This window comes from Lissotriton helveticus, chromosome 4_1 (assembly GCF_964261635.1).
Source record: "Lissotriton helveticus chromosome 4_1, aLisHel1.1, whole genome shotgun sequence".
NCBI lineage: Eukaryota > Metazoa > Chordata > Amphibia > Caudata > Salamandridae > Lissotriton > Lissotriton helveticus.
In genome coordinates this window covers 794,110,326-794,127,540 of record NC_136063.1, presented here as the reverse complement: position 1 = coordinate 794,127,540, position 17,215 = coordinate 794,110,326, and the positions used below count along the sequence as shown (strand labels likewise).

Here is a 17,215-nt window from a genome sequence, read left to right as displayed (position 1 = left end):
GGGGTCGTGATGGTGTGCTTCCGGGGAGAGGTCGCTCCTGGTTGGCTCCTGGAATAGAGGACAGAGGGGTGGGGTTCTGGTTGGCAAGGTTGTTGCTAGGGACGCATCGGGATCGACTTCCATGCGGGGCGAATGTCCGAAGAGACGCGGCCCAAGCGAGGTAAGGGATGATGCCGCATCACAGCATTGCTGTGAGCACCCGGGTAGAAATAGGTTAATGGAAGGGATTTTATTAACGTTTCTGGGCTACCTCTCTCCACATTACATATATGCTTGACTGTCCAACTATTCCTAAAATTAATCACAATACAGTCCCCTTCTATGTTTTTCCCTCGGGCCCCACCCAATCTACTCGTCTAACGAATAGGATTTCGCTATATCCCCCGTTTAGAATGGGTTTGTTGTAGTTCAACCAGTGGATGCATTTATTTTTGAGGTCTCTGTAGTCCTCAGTCTTTCCCTGGCTCAAGGAGGGGACCCCAGCAAGAACTCTGGGGGCAAATCTAGGCGAGATAACAGGGGCCTATTTGCACCCTGTGATCTTGTCCTTTGTCCCGTGTTTGTTGCCGGTATAGGGCTTTGTTCAGAGCTACTAGTCCTGTGTCCCCCCTTCTCCCCCCATTATTTGTATTTACCGGGGCGTTAGGTATGACTACGACAGGCTGGATAATTGGATGGTTGCCTGTTGTACCTGTTTGGACTGGAGTAACCCTTACAGCATTTATAACCACCGTAACTATACTCTGGGTGCCTACCTGAATGAGACCAGAAGGTCCCATGCCTTTGCTAGCGGATTCCACAACCCCTAGGCCCTCCCCTCCCTGTTTTGGTAAACACAATGATTCTAGGCAAGATAGTCTTTTCTCAATAGAGTTCAGTCTTTCATGGATCGGGAGGCAGGACTCTATAAATATCGGTTCCATTTTAGCCCAGAAGTCCCCCCCTCTCTCTGGAGGTGACGTGTCTTCATTGTCTTCTATGGGCAGTGACTTGTCCACTACGGGCTGCGGTCCATCAAGTACAACAACAGGTAGTTAATTTTCCGTGTTGACCTGTTTTTGGATTTTCGTTTTCTTGTTCATTAAGACAGTTCCCCCACGCTTTCTTCTGACTACTTGGTCAGCCACTTTGTTTATAGCCCCTGGATTAGTGACCAAGGCCGACCGGATTGACTGTCCCGATCTAGCAGTTCCTGGGCTTTGAGGGAGTGTAGATGGATCAATTACTACTAATGGTGCCACGTTGACTGGAGAGCTATGCAAACCAACTGCTACTTCTGTCATTTGATTACCCTCTCCAACCGGCCTAATAGATGCAATGTCGGCCACTGTTAGTATTGCAGTCGATGGCATCATAGATAAAGATTCTGGTATCGGGGATTGGGCCTTAGCTAGTTGACCCAGTGAGGACCTCTTGTCAAAAATTGGGTCCATGGATAGCCTTCTCTGTGTAAGTTCAATTTCACGTTGCAACATAGACGTTGCCCTGGTTAAGAATTGGTCAATTGTCCCTACAACGCTTCCAGTGATTGGCTTTCTCCCCTTCCCCGCACCATTTGAAGCCATGACCACGTTTAGTAGATACACAATATCTCAAGGCTTTATTGCCCGAGCAAATTTAGTCGGTAACAATGCGGTAGACTCAATAACTTTATGGTAAAGGGCAACACACTGACCTTGCTGTGCAGATCTGCGGGGTAAATCAAAGAGGAGGGTCCCGTCCCGTCCTCGTAAGTGCTCGGACAGGCTCAGACGGGCCCGCCATTGGCCCGGGCTTTGCCCGGCTCGTTCCGCGCGCGTCCCGCGCCGCGGGAGAAGGGTCTCAATTAAGTATTCCCGCTTCGATGGTGGGAGCTGCGGGTGATGCGCGGTTGACCCTTAGCCTCCTGGGTCGTGTAGTCCGCTCTGAAGTGCCCCCAACAGCCTCGGCACCTGGTAAATGCAATGCGCAGCGTCTCCTGCGGAGCGGGAGATGCAAGAAGTTTTTGAAGCCCCCGCTTCGGTGGTGGGTGGGGCGGGTGGTGCGCGGTTGACCCTTAGCCTCCTGGGTCGTGTAGTCCGCTCTGAAGTGCCCCCAACAGCCTCGGCACCCGGTAAATGCAATGCGCAGCGTCTCCCGGAGACACAAGAATTTTTTAAAGCCCCCGCTTCGGTGGTGGGAGGGCCGGGTGGTGCGCGGTTGACCCTTAGCCTCCTGGGTCGTGTAGTCTGCTCTGAAGTGCCCCCAACATTCTCAGCACCCGGTAAATGAAATCCGCAGCGTCTCGCGTGGAGCGGGAGACGCAAGAAGTTTTTGTAGCCCCCGCTTCGGTGGTGGGAGGGGCGTGTGGTGCGCGGTTGACCCATAGCCTCCTGGGTCGTGTAGTCTGCTCTGAAGTGCCCCCAACAGCCTCAGCACCCGGTAAATGCAATGCGCAGCGCCTCCCGCGGAACGAGAGACGCAAGAAGTTTTTGAAGCCCCCGCTTCGGTGGTGGGAGGGGCGGGTGGTGCGCGGTTGACTCGTAGCCTCCTGGGTCCTGTAGTCTGCTCTGAACTGCCCCCAACAGCCTCGGCACCCGGTAAATGCAATGCGCAGCGCCACCCGCAGAGCGGGAGACGCAAGAAGTTTTTGAAGCCCCCGCTTCGGTGGTGGGAGGGGCGGGTGGTGCGCGGTTGACCCGTAGCCTCCTGGGTCGTGTAGCCCGCTCTGAAGTGCCCCCAACAGCCTCGGCGCCCGGTAAATGCAATACGCAGCGTCTCCCGCAGAGCAGGAGATGCAAGAAGTTTTTGAACCCCCCCCCCGCTTCAGTGGTGGAAGGGGCGGGTGGTGCGCGGTTGACCCTTAGCCTCCTGGGTAGTGTAGTCCGCTCTGAAGTGCCCCCAACAGCCTTGGCACCCGGTAAATGGATTCAGTCAGACAAATAGCTGTTTACGCTATGAAATGGGTATAGAACCAGAACCATCAGAATTGTATGCTTCGTAAAAAAAAAATCCCATAATTTTCACTAAACTCCTTGCAAATATTGTAATTTGTATTTAAAAAAAAATTAAACTAACCCTCCTTTTATTGGTTTTGTGATGCCACTGTGCCAATAAAAGAAAGGTGCAGAGAGGTTTACTTACCGTAACCTACTTGATAATAGCAAATGCATAGGCCCCCCTCTTGTGCAAACAGCCTGCAGCCAAGCATAGTTTTTAAGAAGAGAGGAAGTGACTGCCATAGAGCAATTTCTGCAGGTATATGCAATGCCCAGTCTCTTTGCAGTTGTTCTATTGTACCTCCCTCCCCCGAAGCAGTCTGCCTCCTGTGGACTCTGCTGCACTATTGACCCCCTTTCCCATCCCCCACTGCACTGTGCCACCTCAGAAAACCCCCCACCATCCATATTTTTAAGTCACTCCTGGGCCCCCTCCCCTGCTGCCTTTGCCTCTTCTGACCCGCTTACTGCCCATGCCTCCTGTGCCCTCTCCTCTCGGGACTCATACATCCTCCCAAGACTCTTCTTGCCCCCTCCCTTCTCCTGTAATCACTACCCCCACCTCACCGTCTACTGCCTTTTCACCCCTGGAAAGTAGCTTTTCCGGTGACCGAAGAGAGCAGAGCTTTCAAATTAAAATCTGCTCTTTCTGGCTCGAGACATTCTCCTTTTCCAGGCTATAGGGGTGCAGAAGACTACGCCAAGTGTTAGACTGTGACTTGACCGAGTCTCCAGCTTTGACAGACCACAAGCCAAGCAACATTTTTGTGACAGGCCTACTGCAAAAGTACTGCAACTTGTGCGGTTTTGGATTGCCACTTTTAATTTCTTGCCACAAAATGTGTTTATATGAGACAGAATCACCCACAAAAGTATAGTATAGTTATAAAAATATCAAAAACCAAAAAATCGACTTTAAGTCGAATATATCACAATATTATTTAATTAATTATAATTTAATATATGGCAATGTATATAAACGTTATTTTATTAACTAAAAAATCGTTAAAATATATATTACTTTGAAACAATGTTATCAGTTTTAATTTTATTAAATGTTTGAGACTAATAAAAATTATCCTGTAAAACACTATTTTCATTAAGTAATAAAACAGAATAAACACATGCATAATTATTGATAATTTAAAAAAATATCAAAATATTATTAATCAACCACAATAGGAAAATAATTATTAAAAGAAACAAACCAATTTCGAAAGTATATTCTTTTAAATTATCTTTGCTCAAATAATCTTTCAAAATCTGAAATGCTATGACATGTAGTAACCTAACACCAATTCAAAACCATTAAATATAATTTAGATATACTATTCTAACTGTAATCCTGAAAATATCCAGAAAAATGCACACATTATTTTGGCAGGGGGAGGGGTGTTCAAATGTACTACTCTAACTGCAGCCTAGCAAACATTTTAGAAAGTTGATACTTTTCTAAATCTTGTTTTACAACCATTGGGGAAAATTCAACATTTAGCAGGGTCAGATATAATATTCTAACTCCAGTCCAATAAATAATGGAAGAAAATCACAATTTGGGTCATCTGATTTACTATACTAACTCCAGAATGGCAAACATTAAGGTAAGGGGTATATTTGCACGGAGGGGGGTGGCATGATTTCTCCTGTCTGACAAATAATCGGGAAAGAGCATAAATGGAGAGGGAAGATTTATTATTCTAATTCCAGTCTGACAGTTATTGAGGATAGTGCATTCAGTGAGATTCAGGTTTACTGTTCTAACCTAACTACAGCCTAACAAACATTAAGGAAAGAGCAGTTGTAGGGTGGAGGGGGTGGGGGGGCAAGATTTGCTATTCTAACACCTGTCTAACAAACATTGGGGATAGTGCTTAAGTTGGGAGGGGTCAGATTTACGATTCCAACTTCAGCACATTCTTTGGGAGGGGTGCAGGGGTGTGGAATTTAATAAAATATCTACTCGTCCATGAGCGGGTTGCTTCATAAATCTACTTATCCTGTAGCAAAATACATTTGTCCTTTTTGTTCCATTTAATGCTACAACATATTATGTCAGCAATCTCATTATATAAGAGCTCAGAAATAGCCTCTCTCATTAAGTTGTGTGATGGAGCAACGCATGCCTCATCAACGCATGCCTCATCAACGCATGCCTGAACCACGCGGTCTTAATCATGGCTGCGTCTTTACCACGCAATTTCATGGTAAAGACATGATTGGTAAAGGGACATGTGTGATAATGATCACACTCCTGCCCCTCTGCCCTAAGCCCTAAAATTCAGCCCTCCTGCGGTCTGTTTTACCCACCTCAGCCCTATAAACTTCCCTGACCCCTATCCTGAACCTTAATACTTGACTCACAGCCCCTAAAAATTACTCTGACTACAGCCCCCCTCCTGAGCACTAAATCCAGGTCCCTCCTCCAAAAACCAACCCCCACTTCCCCCCTGCTCCAGCCCAACTGCCCTCCCGATCTGAAAACTGCCCCTTTCCTGTCCCCTGCCCTGAGCCCTAAAACTCAGGCCCCTAAAAACTACTCTGACCCCAACCCCCTTCCTGAGCCCTACAACCAGCCCCCACCCCCTAAAATCTACCCCACCTACCCCATGCCCCAGCCCAACTGCCCCGTAGCCTGTAAACTGCCCCTTTCCTGTTCCGTGCCCTGAGCCCTAAACTCCCGACCCCCAGACTACCGACCCCGACCGCAAAACTACCCCCAACCCAACCTTCCCCCGACCCCTGCCCTGAGCTCTAAAACTCCCGACCTCCCCAGCCCTGAAAAGTACCCGGACCCCCCAGCCCCTAAAACTACCCCCAAACCATCCCCTGCCCGAGCCCTAAAACTCCCAACCCCTTCCAAGCCCTGAAAACTGCCCCAACTCCTACAAACTAGCCACAAAACCCCACTTACCTCACTGCCTTATCTCGATCTCTCCTCTTCCTGCTCTTCTGCCAAGCTGCAGCCAGCAACTAGACCGTGCATATGCCTTTCCCCTCTGATTATGCCAGGACTCCTTCCATAATATGGTTTAAATGCTAGCAATTCCCTTATGTTGCCATGTTTAAGCAGATCTACATACTGGAGCTGAAGGTAGTGGTAAGCAACAGTTCCAGGGTTCAGATGCTCTTTTGAGCCTGTGCAAACCTACTAACTTGCATGTTTTAAGGGTTTTCACATACTCTTCTCTAATCTTTTCCCATACTGAGAAAGATTGGAAATTTACTCCTGACAATGGCAGCCATAAAACTTCTTCCAGGGTTGGGGAAAAAAGTAGTTGGAGGGAAAGTGAACTTGCCAAACGCAGATACCATGTTTACCACAGAGGGCACATACACTTTACACTGGACAGCAGTGCTAAAGTGCCCAGAGTCCTAGAACCATCAACACCATGTCAGAAAAAAGGCCAGGAGGAAGGCAAAAAGTTCAGGGATGTCCCTGCAAAAAGGGCTAAGTCCAACAGGGACAGCCTGTTTTTGCTATTTTTGTGCTTTCAACCTCCTTTAAGTTAATGGTAGAAATGGGTATGAAAGTCGTAATGGATCCTGGAAAGCTATACATTTGAGAAAAGTAGTTTTTTTCATAGAAACTAACAGCTGAAAATAGGAAAAATTTAAAATGAGTTGAACAAAACAGCCATTTGTGCCAACTTTTTTACCTGTAACTTCTTCTAAGTGAGACAGATTTTTTAAAGCAGTATACCGTTACATCCGCTGGACCCTTCCGGTTGTGGAGATATATAGGACTTGCAGGTTAACCAAGAACCCAAGGAGCCGAGAGCCAATAACTGAGCAGCATCTTGCAATGGTTTCTTATTGTGTACCGGGTATATAGCAATTAATTTGGGAAAATAAAACCAGTGAAACATCAGTATGAAAGACACCTATGTATTTCCGAAATGGGAACAAAATATAGAGTTTAGAAACAGTAGCTTTTTGCACATCTCCAAAATTGTGGGTACCCATACTAGCATGTGAATTATAGGACATTTTTCCAAGGGGCTTCTTTTTTATACATTGTCTTACATTTGGAAGGCAGAAATGCATTGAAAATCAATAGGTAATAAAAGTTGCTCTACAATTCTGTGTTCCCCTAAGTCTATCGATAAATATGGTAACTCATTTGTGTGGGTAGACCGCGACAGGAAACGGCCCAAAACGCAACGTGGAGACTCCACATTTTTACAGTGAAAACAGACCCTTTTTTGCAAAGTGCCCAGCTGTGGATTTTGAACCCTAGCTCAGCCGGCACCAAGTGAAACCTAGCAAACATATACATTTTTTAAAACTAGGCACCCAGAGGAATCTAGAATGGGGTGACTTGAGTGGCTCTCACCAGGTTCTGTTACCCAGAATCCCTTGCAAACCTCAACCTTTGTCCAAATAAACACATTTTAAAACCGGGAGCCCTAATTATAAAATACCACAAAATACATTGTTTAGTGAAATGAGGGAAATCATATGGTGTGAGAAAGCAAAAGAAATCCATCATATGGTGTGAGGAAGCAAAAGAAATCAATTTCTCTTAGAGCAGCACTTTTTACTGTGATGAATGATTTTGCAGTTAGAGGATTAGGTCAGCAGTCACTGGAAGGCATTTTGTTTTAATGTCAAGCCTAAGTCGACAAAATATTTTTCAGGCCAAGTCGTAGAAGCACATTAGATATGAGAGCCTACTACTTATTTAAGCTGCACGTTTATTTTTTACACTTTCAAAAAGCATATTTTCCTATGGTTAAAACTACATGATTTATTTATTCCATTCTAAAAAATCATTTTCTATGTTTTTCGATTTCTCTTCTAGAGAAGCGATAAAGTTAAAATCATTTCTAATGTCAGGCTCATTTTCTTCATTGTTAACCAAGGGAATTGTTATGAAACATTTAGCCTTTAACACCCCTTGCTTTTACCAATGGCTCTGCCATTGTGACAACACTCAAGTGCATTCATCCTCTTGGTGGCTGTCCTGTTACCACCTTCTTCTATTTAAGTCTTTCAAGACTTTACTTTTTTCCTCAGATAGTATTGTCTGTATTGGTTTTCATGTAGATGGTTGACAATAATTACTATTACTGGTTAAGGCTGGATAGTAGGGACTATGATTAGTTTAGCCTACGGGGTTTAGAAAATGGTATCCGGCCTATTTCCCAGCAAAACTGCTCCCGGTTTCATAGCAGCTGCTGTTTTTGGGGAAAAGAACAGTGCTTTCAGGTAGGAATATATGCCCACTGAATGGAAAACTTTACATTTAGCTGCAGCTGTTTTCAAACTTGAAAAACTGTCTTCTGTAGAACAGGACAATTCTGTTTTGTTGAGCTGTACACGTAGAGCAGATTTTAATGACATTGCGCCAGGATTGGGGGCAGAGGATGTTTGCTCCTCACTGCAAGTGGCTGAGAAAGAAGATGTGGACAGGTAGCATGCAGCCTGCCACCCACCTCAGAGGGGAAACTCTGCTCCGCTGAACTTCAGAATTTGTTTTCTAGCGATACAGGCTAGGGGGTTCTTGTTGGGGGGAGATGGAGTAGTAAAAATGGAAAGTGGAGGACACGTGTTTTTTCTGTTTGTGACAGGAATTCCTTCTGGAAAAAAATGTATATCTTACAAAGTTGAATGCAGATACCACGGTTAGCATTCAATTAATCATTGCTGCTGTTTGATATATTTGTTCCTAACTTCTTAATTATTACCCTCCCCCCTTTTCTTTTTGGTGTGACTTGCTTATCTAACGTCAAACTGTTTTTTATATTTTAGACACCGACGGATTTTGGAGAAGCTGTTTGATATTGATCACATCATGAAGGTATGCCCACAAACCTTGTTTAGATATTCACGGTCCTCCTTTCATTCCTCAAGTCTCGCTTTAGTTTAAGGTCATCCCCTCACTAATGTTGCCTTTTATAGCCGCACCAGAGGCAGTCCTGGCCCCACTCACCTTTTATAAAGAAATCACACCTGCCGTTTTTTGCACTGTATTTACAACTAAAAAGGTCCTTGTTGTTTGCAAACGCATAATGAAGAGCTTTGTTTCACGCCCATTCTCCTCTCACTTTTCTTTTCAGTACTTAATTTGTGAGAAGGATAAGTGATAATACCCAAAGAAACTCTTAGAAGGTCATGGTCAGAATCCCTTCTCTAGGACTGCCTACTGTCACCGCTGGTGATGACCCTATTGTCCCACCCCTGTCCCTCACATCATTGCCTATGCCATCTACTTAGTGCTCCTTGATCAGATTGATATTATCGGAATATCAATAAATGCATTGTTTTGTTTATTCAAAATACAGAGATGAATTGATCCCTTTTTGTTGTTTGTCTGGTCTATTAGGCTTAACAAACACTGTTTATCTTTGCATTCTGGTATTTGTACCAGGGCCATCCTTTGGTCCAACAATGTCCAGGTGTAGGAAAAATTGGGTCATCTTTCCTAAAACGCCACCTCTCTGAAACCGTTTTTCCTTGTATTTGACAAATAGCACTGTCACCCAACGTAAGGCGGTATCCGAAGATTCTACTGATGGTTATTGTAAGATGCGCAAATAATTAAATCTTTAGTCCAGACCCCATTTTTTTTATTACATGTCCTCAGTGTTGAGACTACCAGCAAGTGAAATGACTTATTTCAGATGCACATTCCTACACAACTAACACAGATCTTCATACTCATCCAAGAAAAGCTCTTCTTAAAAAAAATAAAAAAAAGAATAAATAAATAAAAACAGCTCTACAAAGTTTGTCTAGGCTGACAGCTCATTGGGTTATCTTGCTCTGGTCTATAATTACATGTCTGCACGTCCGTAGAGAGGTACCGTTACTTTCTGTTTTCCTTTAAATCTTTAAAGGGGATCTCAGTTCCTCACTTAATACCATTTATGGACATTCCAAGATGGCAACCCCCTTTTGTGTACTGCAGTCCTACCGCTTACTGTTAGTATGCCGGTTTCACTGAGCTGAAAGGATTTTTTGTAATAGCACTTCATATCCCTTAGTCTAAGGGTCCTTATGAAGGTCTTAATCTATTTCCTTAAGTCGAGAAGGGGCTTCGCTTATGTGCTGTTTTTCCAGCTCAGTTTCAGTGGGACCTAAACATGGACTCCAGTTGGGAGGTTGAGTTTTGAAGCGGCCTGAGTTGATGGGATGAAGTAAAGATTTTAATACCTCATGGAGAGAGTTCCAGAGCTTACAGAGGTGGACAAGTTTCAGGGCTATTATAAAGTTCTATGATCTTTGAGAGTCTGGCGACTGCATGCTTTAGGGGGCCATACACCGGGCCGGACTGGCCGTAGTGGGCACCGGGCGTTTCCCCGGTAGGCCACCAGGGTGGGGGCCTGTTTTGGGCCCTTGGGGACTGTTTTTTTAATTTGTTTACTGGAGGCCAGCAATATGGCCCCCAGTAACAAAATCGGCAGAGACCAGCCCTATCAAACAGCTCGGCTGCACACACCCCTGCTTTCGGAGCGGGGGGGTGACGGCTGCCGAGCTTTTTTGCCAGGGCCGGTTTCAGTTCCAAGTCTGGCCCTGGCCATACCAGACAACCAGGGTTAAAAGGAGCCCTCAAATGCACAGAGTTTGTGTAAGCCTTTATGAATAGCTGAGTGCCGAACTTCAAGCCACACAAAATATACCGAGTATAATCTGAAGATTTTCTTATTTCTTGGATAAGCCTTGAAAGAAGCACTCCTCAAAATGGGGCTCGCTAATTTTTGATGTTGTATGCGATATTATGAACAAATGCCCATTTTATTATTTCCATATCTGGACCATGATCGCTGTGGTTTTTAATAGTAAACGTTTTTTTGCTTTACGCAACACCTGCTCAACTCCCATTTTCTCTCAACAGTATTGATCCTTTATTGGCCATTCACGATTGCAACTTTTTACCAGAAGTCAGGACTCTGGCAAAAACACAAACAAACAAGCATTGGCATAGCCAACAGGTCGCACCTTTGGGACCTTATAAGTGTTTAACTATGCAGCACATTATCCTGGGTGGTTTAGTTATAGCTTAGTTCCTGAATAAGTTGTTAACACATTATCTGGAACAATCACTTTCCTATTCTCATTAAATAATTTGGTTATCACTCACAGTTAGTTACTTGCCCATACTGAAATAATGATGAGCAAATATTTACACCAGACTTAACAAACAGAGTTGAGGGAGGCCATAAAATGTAAGGCTGGTCAACAGGCACACAAAGAAACAGGCAAGTGGCTTAGCACGTAACCCGACTGCCAACCACAGGTGCTGCCTGCCGGGCAGCAAAACACACATCGAGCGCAATGACCTACACTTCTGTCCAGCTGGAGACACATCCGAGGCCTCATTTTTCATTTTACAGAGAGCTAATCACATGCATTCAACATACCGATCCTGGCTGCTGCAAGTCAATGCCTTCTCAGTCACAGCAATTTCACCTGAGCAGCTATTTTCACTATAAGCGGGGAGCACCACCATTTTGGAAATAGCGACGCTCCCCATCACCGAAAGTGGCAGCGACGACCAGCATTCCACTCTCTCACGCACTGCACTAATTACTTTCATTAAATTACCGTCGAGCTGATTCGCGTGTGACTTATAAATGTGGATACGTAGGTATTTGAATGTGGTATGTGCCACCGGTATATTATATTTGCCAAAACTAATTACGTTTGGGTGGGGACCTTCATGCAGGAAAAAGGCATTCGACTTCCCTTCATTTACATTCAAAGTTGGGGAATATGGTAGGGAGAGGTTCAAACAGATGTGTGAGGTCCCGTAGATACACAATAATGTCATCCGCATAGGCTGATATCAGGTGGGTCGTATTGCCTATTGGAATCCCGAGGTAAACAGCCGTATGTCGTAACGCGAGCGCCAGCGGCTCTATGTCGAGTACAAATAATAAGGGGGAGAGGGTGGAGCCCTGTCTTGTGCCTCTGTGTACTGTGTATTCCTGAGATATGTGGCTGCCAGTGCATGCTCTCGCAGCAGGGGCGGTATACAGCAGTCGCACCCAACTGAGGTGTTCAGTGGGGAGCCCAAACCTCTTCAGAGCTGTAAACATGTATCCCCACGTGATGGTATCAAAAGCCTGGCGCAGGTCCAGCGCTATGCAGCCAGCATTAGCATACTCCACAGGGGCAGTAGCCATAATGTGGTGTAGCCATCTGATATTTAAGGACGTGCTACGCGCCGGGGGCAATCAGTCACTTATCAGGCTTTCCTAAATGGCAAGAATATATCTGGGCCTTGAAGCTGTGGAGAGTGGTTGCACATTTATGAGATGGTTCGGACAATGAGTGTGGTTTGATATGGGGGGGCGATTTCGGTGCAAAAGCGGGTTGTTCCGCACATCCCAAGGACGGCACAGTAGTAAGGGACCAGACCTGATATCCTCAAGTTCACATGAAGCTTCAGGAAAGATCTGGGATTTTCAGGACTTATCCCATGACCCTGGGTAAGAAACAGCTGGGCACATAGTTTACTGCAGCGGCGAGCAGGCCCTCGAGTCCTACCAAGGCACACCGGGCCGTGACTAAGAGATACATATATGGACACAAACAAGTCCTGGGAATCTAACAAGAGGCTTGTAAGGAAACCAGATGTCCCTGTGATGAGGCCTGTTCCGAATTACCCGGCAGACGAGGCCCGGATTCTGTTGAAAGTGCACACTGCAAACATAGTCCCAGGAGACCTGCTGGGCAACCACCTGGGCTCCGAACTCTGCCCCCGGCAGCAGCTTTCTGAAGAGACTGTTCCCGTCTACAACTGCCCTCATCAACCAGGGTTCCCACAGAATAGGCAGGAAACCACAGCGTCTTCTCTCAGTGCAACTCAGGCATGTCACAGTTATTCAGTTGGGATGAACATCAAAAAACATAAAACAAACATTGACACAGCCAGTTGGGGCTGTTTGCGTTTTGAGTCCTGAATAAAATCATGACTGTCATCAAGGGCTGAAGAAGATAAACACCACCGCAGCCAGCCCATAACGTCAGCACGAATGCGAATCAGTGCCGGGCCCAATGAAGCATCTAGTCCCTGCAGCTCTGTTGCTGCAAATAAAGCGCTGCAGGGGCAGCTCGGGTGCTTGAAAGCTCGGGGGCATAAGGAGGCACGCTTGGAAAACAGCCTCTAACATTTGACCTCGGTCTTTGAATGTATAGTAAATGTAAGGAGATAAGAACATGATTTACAGCCCTGTTTACAGAAACTGACCTCGGAGCGATGGAAAACATCCAGTGCTCGTATGAGATGCTGTTAGAGAAAGGAAAAGTAGACCCTTTCATAGTCCTAAAATGGGACAAGTGTAAGGTTACAAGTAATGAGGTAGTGCTCCGTGGGAGGGAACAACCCACGAAGCGGAGTGACAAAAAGGACTGATTAACCACTGTAAAGCAAGGATTTGTCAATGTTAATGTCAAATGTTCTTGTTGAGTGCACATATCACCGGGGAAGGTCTCATGGCACTAGCAAAGCTTCAGTAAGATGGGCGGTGTGATAAACGGATTACTGGATAAAGAGTCAAGTTTTTAATTCTCTTTGAAAGCGTTTGTGATCAGCTATGGATGGAAGATGCGGTGGCAGCTTATTCCAAAGCTTGGGGGCCAGATAAGAAAATGATCGACCCCCGTTTCGGGCCGTTCGGATGCGTGGTAGGACAAGGTTGAATTTGGTGCTGGATCTTAGGGGTCACCCGGGCTTGTACCATTGGAGTTTCTTGGCTAGGTATCTAGGGTCGGTATCGTACAGAATCTTGTGTGTGAGGCACAGGATTTTGAAATGGCCTGTCTGTCGCACCGGAAGCCAATGGAGAGGTTTAAGGCTGGGAGCTGAAGGCAATCTGGGTGGGAGATTTAGAATAAGTCTGGCAGCAGTGTTCTGAAGAATATGGAATTTGGAGAGCAGATCTTCATTTAATGCAACCAGCAGTGTATTTCCATAATCCAAGCGGCTTATAGTAAGACCTTGCACCGGAGGTTTCCTGGCTTCTATGGGTAACCATTTGAAAATTCTGCAGAGATTCCACATGATCCCTTAGCAAGTGCTGAGTACCGTGTTAACATGGGTTTTCATGGACAGTGTGTTATCAATGGTTACTCCGAGGTTGCGCCCTGCTTGCTTGGGAGATGAACATGGACCCAATTCCGAGGGCCACCAGTCGTTTGACCAGTGTTCCTCCACTCTACCAAGCAAAATAATCTAGGTCTTTCTGCCATTAAGTTGTAGTTTGTGCCTGCCCATCCAATCATTAATAAGGACCATACAGTTCTTGAAACTGGATTTTGTGTCCGCGTAATCTGAACCAAAGGTGATAAGTAACTGAGTGTTGTTAGCTTATGACACTGTTTCAAAACCATATGACCTGATGATACCTGCCAGCGGTGTTATGTAGAGATTAAAAAGCATGGGGCGACGGATGGAACCTTGTGGGACACCTACGCTTACTAATCGACTGCACGAAGATATAGAGTCAATATGGACGGTTGTTGTACGGTCCATTAGATAGTTCTCGACCCATTCCAGGGCCTTCCACCTGATTCCCACCTCCCAGAGTCGATGTTTCAAGATACCATGGGAGATAGTATCAAAGGCCGCGGATAGGTCCAAAATGACCAACATTGCTGATTCTCTTTTATCCAGTGCAAGCCTGATGTTGTCAGTAACCTCTACAACCGCAGTTTCTGTGCTATGAGCTGCACGGAAACCAGATTGAGAAGGGTCCAAGAGACCATGGTTCTCAAGGTTGACAGTGAGTCGTTTATTGACCAAATATTGTAGTACTTTCCCAAAATAAGGTAACAATGAGATGGGACGATAGTTAGCTGGTAGACTGGGATCTGACGCGTTTTTGAAGAATAGGCTTAACTTGGGCAGTTTTCCATCTAGTGGGGACCCTGGCTTGTTCCAATGACATATTAAAAATCTTAGTGAGTGTAGTTGCTATCTAGGGCACGATTTTCATGCAAGGACGGGGTGGGAGAGGGTCCACGGGAGAGCCGATTTAATCTTGGCTAGGCCGCCTAACACTTCATCAACTGTTAGGAGTTCGAATTCCAACAAGATAGGCACACTATTTAATTCCAGCTGTGAGGGTGGCGTAAACAGGTTTCTATTATGCTAATGGAGGTCTGTGTCACCTTGGGGAAAAGATGAATAAATGGTTCTAACTTTATCGGCAAAAAAGGAAGATACAGAATCAACCCATTCTTGCATTGGAGTGACACTGAAAGAAACAAATCAAAAGCAATGTGTCGGCTGTAAGCCCACAAAGTATAGACAACATGTCTTGAAGAGACCTCACAAGCGCTGCCTAAAAGACACTAGAGTTTCTGAGAGCCAGCAAAAGTCTTCCAGAACTTGGGTGGTAGTGGGGAGTGTGGGGTCAATGGGGGGCGGGTTACTGATTGGCACCTGTTCTCTCTTTTTCTAGTATTCACCTCACGTCTTGCTAAAATGAGTATGGTCGCCACATGGCTCCTTTAACCCCTTCCGCGCTGCACAAATTTTCACGCTGTGCGGGCGTTTTAATAAGTGGACGGGGTTCAAACGGCCCCCGGGCATCCTCTGCCCACGCCCACCGTGACATCGGACGGCCGGGGGCTGTCTGAAGCACACAAGGGGTTAAATGTGCTTTGACCTGTAACCTCTGTGAAAAACAAATATACCCACAAATATTACACACATTGATATGCATGTTAAGAATAAATAAAAAAACTTAAAGTGTTACATATATTAGTAAAATTAGATATAAACCCACCTTGTACATGCACTCCTATTGATCATGTTTCCAATATTTAGCTGTGTAAATAGATGCCACTGTACCCAGGCATAGGAATAAAAACATAGAAAAGACTTGAAAGAAAGGATGCCTTTGAATCAAAGAGTTACGCTTTGAAACCCCTGACGAATAACTTTATTGCACAATGGGTTTATATGAAAGGCTTTGTGAATGTCAGATGTGATATACATGTCTTGCTCATCTATATGAAATGTGAATGTTAGAGGTGATATACGTCTTGCTCATCTATATGAAAGACTTTGTGAATGTCAGAGGTGATGTACATGTCTTGCCCACTTATATAATCAGCCAAGCCACTACCTAACTGAATTCTTTGCTGCAGGCTAGAACCATTCGCGAGTTTGACACACGCCTTACCTCAGTCATGTTTGGATACCCCACAAATGACGACTACTACAGGGATGCAAGCTTGTGCCACAAACTCAAGTCAGTCGAGATACCGGTGCTATTCCTCAATGCCTTGGATGATGCTTTATCGCCCGGCTATGGTAGGTTCATGCCTTTGATTCTCATCTCAAGGAGGGAAGACCACACCGTGGCAGGGAGGGATGCAGACTGGTACTTTGCAGGCGAAATGACAAGAGTGGCTTCTGAAACATTTACATAGTTTGCCTTGGTATAGAACAATGACTTCACAATTGTATTCACAACTGTTAGCACACGCACAAATTATGTTTAGTTATCCTTTCATTTACATCTAGCAATTTGAGGGCAGTCTGAACTCCTAAACTCGCCCATAGCACGTAGATGTATAATATATATCTCACCACAGGGAGGGGGTTGGGATGGCGAGGAGAACTGGTAAATTTATTTTTAATTTTTTGTTTTGCAGTAGACTAAGCACATGGCCCATTCTTAAGAACTGAGGTCAGTACTGTATTGGAGACACGTGGACAGTCAATGTCCAAGCATTGCTATATGCATTGCCTTTTCATTGTTTATATTTTCTTGGCACATGAGTCAGAGCACTCTGGGTGTGGGGTTTTACAATGTGATTCATTTTTAGAACTCACCAAAAACTCTATGTGCTTGCATGAAGGATTATTTTAAAACAGATTTTGAGAAAACTGCCGAGACACGACCATCTGTGCTTTCCCTCTTAATCCTCTGGGAATTAGTCTGCTTTCAATTTTGTTTTGTTTTTTAATTAAAACTAAGTGCTTTGATGTAAATCTTGCACAGGTATGGATCTTCCGAATGTTTCCTGAAATACGCATAGATGTGCATGGTTCATTGTTTTTATGCACTGTTCTTTGCAAAGAGACAATTTTAGTAATGTATACATTTAACATGCGGGAGGGGTGGGTGAAATGGAGTCGTAATAAAGAAAACTCTGGTCAGCTGAGTGTCCGACAGTGCTTAGATTTCTCTTCCGAATTGCCGCCATTTATACTGCGGCGCACGTATTTCCTCACAAAAGTATAATTTCGAGTAGGGCTGAAGTCTCAAGGTCTGTTCTTGGAAGTTCTGTCTCCCTGG

General features: G+C 45.1%; 1 protein-coding gene across 1 annotated transcript in view; it reads left to right on the top strand.

The window, feature by feature from the left end:
- ABHD3 (abhydrolase domain containing 3, phospholipase) overlaps positions 1-17,215 on the top strand; it is a 283,393-nt gene that overhangs the window by 240,773 nt on the left and 25,405 nt on the right. The window contains exons 7-8 of the mRNA XM_078687433.1: positions 8,709-8,757; positions 16,059-16,224. Coding sequence (XP_078543559.1) covers positions 8,709-8,757; positions 16,059-16,224 — 215 coding nt within the window. The remainder of the gene's footprint in view (positions 1-8,708; positions 8,758-16,058; positions 16,225-17,215) is intronic.